This window comes from Ammodytes marinus (assembly GCF_949987685.1).
Source record: "Ammodytes marinus genome assembly, chromosome: 3".
NCBI classification, from domain to species: Eukaryota; Metazoa; Chordata; class Actinopteri; order Uranoscopiformes; family Ammodytidae; genus Ammodytes; species Ammodytes marinus.
Window position 1 is genome coordinate 3951701 of NC_137232.1, and position 7500 is coordinate 3959200.

A 7500-nucleotide genomic window follows, 5' to 3' on the forward strand; every position below is an offset into this window, starting at 1 on the left:
CGTTGTAACACCACCAGTTTTTTTAACAGGTGATTAATACATGCACATTCTGTTACTAGGACCCTGCGCCCTGCCTCGTAGTGTGGGAAGCCATGAGCAGTAATGTGTATCACAATCACAACCAAAAAACAAGCCTCCCTCAGAAGAAATGGGTAAAGTAAAGGCTCGTTGCCATAGGGTCCTCTCCACAACACCAAAGTTATTGGCATTTACGGTGGAGTTACCACTGGAGTGTGTCCAGTCTAATAAAAGACATACTGGGCAAGCAAACAGCTTATGCAGAAAGCAACTTCAAAATGATCCCATTAAAGGTGTAGTAAGCAGAATGGTGAGTTTAGCTAACTTCCTGTCAGTTACTGCAGTTAGCAGTCCCCTCCCTCGTCCCTACGTCACCACATTAATGCACTGCGGTCTTCAAGCAGCGAATTATCTAGCATCATCTCAGATCCATAAGTGCGATAAAACATGATAAAAACCATCAAAACAGATAGTGGGAAGGATTTTTACCTGCTCCGCCATTGTAAGTGAATACACATCCACCCATATTTCGCTCTGCACGTGCACCGGCAGTGAGACGGGTGCCAATTTGTAGCGTTCTCTCTTCTGATTGGTTATCATTAGTGGGATCCCCGAAAAGTTTATTTGCCGAGTACATGCAGAGCGAGTGACTGAGAGATCGGCTTTATGAAACGTGCACTATATAAGTGATCACTGTATGAATAAAGAGCAATGTAACACTTATATTAACATAAATAAATTGCTTACTTCACCTTTAAGGTGTGTTTAGAACAGATAACCATGTGTTCAAAGTTAATTACGGACAAATCATGCAATTTATCAGGATAAGATATTTTAATCGATTGCCACAACATTGACAGATTCGCACTAACTTATCCTTTTTCTAAAAGTATATATTTCTCTGTTTGCTAATCGTAAAGTACCTCTATATTCCCAACTGAGTAGGGGAAAACGGGGTAATATGTCACACGTGTAGGTTGTCACAATCGTTATATCTCGGAACCAGAAGGTGCTGTCTGTTAAATTTTGGTATGTAAATATCCACAACTGGGATCAGAGGTCACCTTCATAGTCTTCCTTGGAGTTAGACGGCTGAATTTGAGGTGAGAGGACTGTTAGTGTTTTTCATGTCAAATTGAAAATGTTTTTCTTCTAGGCTTTTGGGTTTATAACAAAACATGTGTTACCCTAAAAAAGTGTGAAGGGTAAGCTATAGTTTAGATTGTTTTTAGAAAGCTAATTAGTTGTCAGATGGTTGTTGGCCTTGATGCTAGCAAGAAATTCCAGTTGGGGTTGGTCGTCAAGTTTTTTGGGGGGTTGTTTGTCACATGTTATCCAAAGGGTGCAGCCAGGAAAGGAACCCAATAAAAAAAGAAAATGTCAAGCTGTATCCTCACTGACAACCCAGAGAAGGAGAGAATTGAGCAGGAAAGGCAGCTAGCATGCAAAAGAGAAAAAGGGCAACACAATCAAAACGACCCAGTGCATCCCAAACAAGACCAGTTGCCAAGGCTACTGCACCCCAGTGCACTCCACCCCAGCTGGGGAAGAAGAAACAGAAGAGAAAGAGACAGGAGGAGGAATCTTCATCAGATGAAGAGGATAGTTTGTGTTTGGTTAGTATGGAAACATTCCCCAGCACCCGTTCAGGGGAGGTATGGGAGAAGTGTTGTATGTGCAGCCTACTTACCCCAGTCTCCCCTATTGTGTGTTCTTTTTCACCGTCCCCAATATGTGTTACATCATGTTTGTATTACCTTTTGTTTTGTCTCTTTTTGTCACCTCTCCATCCATTTTTTTGTTTGCTCACATTTCATTTTGAAGATGGTCAATCGATTCTAAATCCAAACCTAGAATGGTAAATGGACTCCACTTATATAGAGCTTTTCCCTGGTTTTTCCTTTCCGCCAACAGCCCTACTATTTATTACGTTGTTTCCTTCCACTTCCTTATGAAATCCCCGGCATTGAACTCTTGAGCAAGCGCAAACTCCGATGTGCGATATGCTATCCTGTACATATGCAGATATAATGCCGACTATGAACGAGTTATCTAGGTGTTCTTATCCGACTTCGCTTGTCCGTTAATGTACCGATTTGTGTGCGAAGTAGATCGGATAAAGGTGTTTCCATGCATTTTACAAGTCCTGTTGAATTCTTATTTGTTTATTTACCCGATTATGAGTCTGCATGTAAACACACTGAGTGTTACATCTCCCACCCACTGACGAATGCATCACTTCCACTGCTCTGACAAGGAAGTGGCCCTCAAACGGGTTAGTGCAATGGATAGTTCTGCTCCCGGCAAACTATCATGGCAGATATGAACCAGGCCCTCTGCAAAAGCTAAGTGGGCTGCATTTTAACCAATCAATTATGCATGCAGTGGAATTATTGATAGTGAAAATGTAGCGGGGGTTATACCTGTCCCGACACCAGAGATGAGTGTATTGAGAGGTTAACCAAGCTGAAAAGGCTCAGGGTGTGTCTACTGGATCATTCTTACATGTCTTTCACCAAATACTGTGAACAATTCTGCACAATGTATAAACCATTGAGCATAACCTTCAGCAATGCTATTTGTTTTAGTTACCAAAGCAACACAGCAAGCGATAACTGACACCAAAGCAACCGAAGCCCTGGTGTGATCTCACTGACCCTGCGTTCCAATCCCCATACTACATACTATTTAGTATGCCAGAAAAAGATGTCCCAATACATGCAGGTCAACTGTAGTATGCTGAAAATACATCAATGCCTCACTAACTCCAATAGCATGTTAGAGTATTCGTCTTTATTCTTGACATTTCTCGAAATAATGAAAACAAATCTTCCATATCTGATATTTTTTGCTCTCATGTGGCCCTAAAACTCTTCTGTACTTTAGTAAGTAGTGTAGTAAAAATAAAAAAAGTATGTGATTTGGAACGCAGGGCTTGTGTCAGCTAATTTCTATCACCTGCTTGCGTGTCACAAATTAACTTTGTAATAGGTGACCTTTATCTATTACGCAAAATGCACTTTTTCATAGTTTTACCAGTGTGACCAGAGCGTTTACCAAAGTATGAGACACATACAACCCTCTCTCTTTTTCTCCTCCTCCATATTTCTGAAAACCTGTGTTCATTAACCCCAGTCAGATGTATCACCCCCTCTGATGTCATAAGGGGAGAAGCCACGCCTCCCTCATTACCAACCTAAATTAGCCCTACCTCCATCTGTGAGAAGCCACACCCCCAGACCCCCCTGAATCTAACTGGCCATTAGATTCAAACCGGCAGTTAGATTATGGGCCAATCAGAGCAGACTGGGCCTTTTTGGAAGGCGGGGCTTAAACGGACAGGCTCTAAAACGGGAGTGTTTTAGACAGAGGCTGAAAAGAAGAGATTTAGTAAGGGCAATGTCGAAAATATATGTTTGTTTTTTGGATACCAGAGCATTTCTAGTAGAAAAACCTAAATTACGAACATTGAACCCGACATTGTGCATAGATTGTTAACCTTTATTGTCAATGTAATGTAATGAATTCTGACCTGGGACAGCCACTCCTCGTCCTCATGGCCGCTGTGGTCTGACGCCAGGCTGTCTGAGGACTCATGGCGTGTGATTGGTCCAGGGCTTCCCGGGGGGATGGCTGCAAGAACACACACACACACACACACACGATTATATGAAGTAACATCCAATGATGCCATTCCACATTTTAAAGCTTTGAACTAATTTCCAAGAAACCATTATAGCGTTCAAGCACCTCTAAAATGCATGTGTTCAATGTTTCCTGAATAATGATATTCTTATAAAGTGTAAAGGCCTTTGACATCATGAAATATGAAACAGACACAGCTAACAGGAGAGGGATATCAGTAAGTCTAAGCTGGCTAGAGTAGTCAAAGCGGTGCAGAGAAATCATGTTTCACCATTAACTATTAACATAAATCAGCCTGTGAAGAGAAATGATAACTGACAACTACTTTATTAAAATGTCGTGGTCATTACCGTTTGACTGATATGGTCTTAGACAGCAAATACATGTAGGATAAATATGTGTAGATATTATTTTTGTTATTTTTATTTAGTTTTTTCCAATGGCGTGACTGACTGGAGCAGAATGAATACTTAGTGTCAGGCCCATATGGGAGGCTTCTTTGTAAGTTCCAAAACCGATGAGGGGAAGAGGAAAAAAATGCCATGTTTTTTTCTTGTGTCTCATATGGGCATATGGGTGCGTGCCAGTGTGTGTGAAAAGGCAAGGTTACAGTAAAGTGTGTGAGAGAGAAACAGCATGTGTATGTGTGTGTGTTCGAGAGAGAGAGAGAGAGAGAGAGAGAGAGAGAGAGAGAGCCGTAGACAGATGGGGCTGTGCAGGCTTGAATAAGCAGGCGTGGAGAATGAGGCCTAATGTGTAGAATCAGGCCTTTCTCTGTCTCCCACCTAGGGTATGGGGTTTGTTTAACACAGGAATGGCTAATAAACTTGTCAAGTCCACATCTGGAGCACCAGCGGCGCTCCTGTCTTCATTTCACACATGCACATCAACACACACACACACACACACACACACACACACACACATACACGTGCCAGGTGTCCATACAGCCATGATGGAGGTGTAGTTTGGTGTTTGACACTTCTGTAACGAATGTCACATCTCCCACCGATCCCATCCCACCCTGACACACACACACACACACACACACACACACACACACACACACACACACACACACACACACACACACACACACACACACACACACACACACACACACACACACACACTTCCCCTTATGACGCATGGGGTCGGCACCTGCTCTTGAACTAGTGGCTCTGTGGACAATTGGCTTTTAAAAAAGACGGTGTGTTTGGAAGGTCTGGGTGGGTAGAATGAGCTGTGCTGTGCACCAAAAATGAAGATAAAAAGATGCAACTGCTGGTCCCAAGTCACATATGCTGTAACTAACGATGAATATATCAGGAAGACATTATAAACATGATCTCACAGCCCACTGCTTAACTCCAGCCCATATGATTTGAAGTCAATCTGTAAATATTTTTAAATTAATTGTAAATATGAATTGTCTAACAATATGATTGTGAATAAAATAATTAATTAAACCCTCATATAAATCCTAACATTATTTGTTTTGCCTGACCAACAGTCCAAACCTAAAAAACTATTCAATTTGCAATTTAATAAGAGCCAAGTAACACATATCAAATACTCTGCATTCTGCACACATATAAAAGTTGTGATTTTTTATCATTAATTATTATTCATTATTAATTATACAATTATAAAGTTTATAATTGTTTGAAGCAACATGTAATATTCTTCCTCAAAACACATTAAAAAAAATATTTATTGAGTTTGATGTAGGGGAAAACGGGGTAATCTGAGCCACTTTTTACAGTTGCTCCCCTCTATGGGAGCTAAAATGATTTATCACTCAAATTTACACATTTCCCATTAATTCAGGATGTTTCCTAGAAATGGGAATTAGCAGAATTTTTTCAAGACAAAGGGCAGTGAAAATTAGCCTGGAAATCCTGACCCTGATATCTTGAACGATAGAGGGTCTGGCGACGATCAATAGTAATTTCCAACTCTAGGGGCGGCTCCTACTCGTGCATTTCAAATGCCACTGCACGCAGTTGGATAGCACTACAACCAATCAGAGCGATGCACAAGTGACGTAAGCCCCGTTCGTTTAGCGAACAGCTGTTAAACTGTTCAATTAAACGTTTGCCGTTGTCGGTCGGCAAAACAGAACATTCCACTTACTTGCTAGTGAAAGCTATGAGTCCCGTCTTCCAATTCGTTAAGGGTCGAGGCCAAAGCAGTCTCAAACTCACACAACATATCCGCAGCCATCTTTGATGTTTACTATCACAGCTTCGACGTCGCATGCACGTCACTGTCGTCATCCGGTTACGTCCTCCCCAGAGCACCATATAAAGGGCTCTGGCGCGCCCATATTAGATAGAACCAATTGAAACGTTATACCAGATTTCTGGTAGTCTTGATAAGCTTCAACGGAGCGTCTCCAGACCAACACGCGCAGCAAATTTAATTTGCCAGCGCCTAGTGGCAGGTCTGGGAATGCCAGGCTAAGTGAAAATATGATTGTTTTAAAAAAAGTTGTCATGTGGCTCACTTTACCCCAGCTGTGGGGTAAACTGATCCACTTACTTTTTCCACTCTGAAACTACCATAACACCACATATTGTAAAAGTAAGAATCCTGAAAGCTAGCCACACATTCCAGAACTAATGTCGGACTAGTAAAAGAATGATGGGGTTTGGTCAATTAAGCAAAGCAAATGTTCTAAACACTTGAAAGTAACTCTGAACAAAATCAAATACAACATATTATAATTCAAAAGGTTTTAATAAGATTCAAATTAAAGATAGAACCAGTTAGATTAGAACACAGTCTGGGGGTCAGAACACAGGACCCTTAGAGCCAGCTAGTGTTTGGGGGTCAAAGCATAGGAAAATCAGAACCAGCGAGAACAGCTTGGGACTCAGAACACAGGAGAAGACCCAACTGGATTATAACATCAGCCTGTCATACTCTACAACTAGGCCTACTATACATTCCAGCCCTGAAGGTTACAGGGAAAGATGAGAAGGTGCTCTTTCCGTGTGGTTGCCCCAGGTCGTCTTCCTGGTGTATTTCCTTGGCATGATGGCTTTTCTACAATGTGTATGACATTAAAATAAAACATATGTTATGTAATATTACATTAAAATATGTTTAAGACTAAACTTAACTTGTGCCTCATGGTGGGGGAAAGTGAGACAGTGGCTGTCTCACCTTCCCCCACAGCATTTGGCTCACTTTCCCCCACCACCACAATTTGAGAAAATCTCTTAGCATTTCAGGCTAATCTTCAGTTATCAGCATCACATGGTTTCATATGTTGGTAGTTCATCAACACATATGATATAAGTTTTTCTATGTGAATACATTTGCTTTGGCACAACAGTTGATTAAGTTGACAGCAAGAAAATTTACTTTTACATGCAAAATACCTATTTTGGTGAAAAAAACATGCTTACCACAGCACCCCGAGGTCCTCTTTTTCAGGGCCATGGGGAAATGAGAGGGGCTTGAAAACATATATCTCACATGACCACAAATGTTTTCCGTTGCCTAGATACAGGGGGTGGCTCACATTACCCGGTGCCTCAGATTCCCCCGTTCTCCCCTACAATGTATTTTGAGATTTCCATTTTTGTAAGTGTATTTCTCAAAATGACAAGACATTTAGATATTTAGCCCAGTTTGTCTAACTGACAGATTTCAGCGCTTGACCCAATAACAAACATTAGAGGTAAATGGAAATCAGTTTTTCTGCTTTGACAATCAAATGTAACAGTTCAGTGATGTGAGGACCACATAAAGAAACGGTCCATTCATCTTCATGATAATGAAATGTATGCAGTCAATAGTCAGGTTTATATTTAAAACCTTAGACAA

The 7500-nt window shown here is 41.1% G+C and overlaps 1 protein-coding gene across 2 annotated transcripts in view; it reads right to left on the reverse strand.

Annotated features, from left to right (window-relative positions):
- Positions 1–7500, reverse strand: part of bcas3 (BCAS3 microtubule associated cell migration factor) — a 382954-nt gene that overhangs the window by 236136 nt on the left and 139318 nt on the right. For both annotated transcript variants that reach the window (XR_013845568.1, XM_080053534.1), the window contains exon 20: positions 3551–3651. Coding sequence is in view for 1 of the 2 variants with exons in the window: in XM_080053534.1 (XP_079909660.1) it covers positions 3551–3651 (101 nt within the window). In the remaining variant the exon portion in view is untranslated. The remainder of the gene's footprint in view (positions 1–3550; positions 3652–7500) is intronic.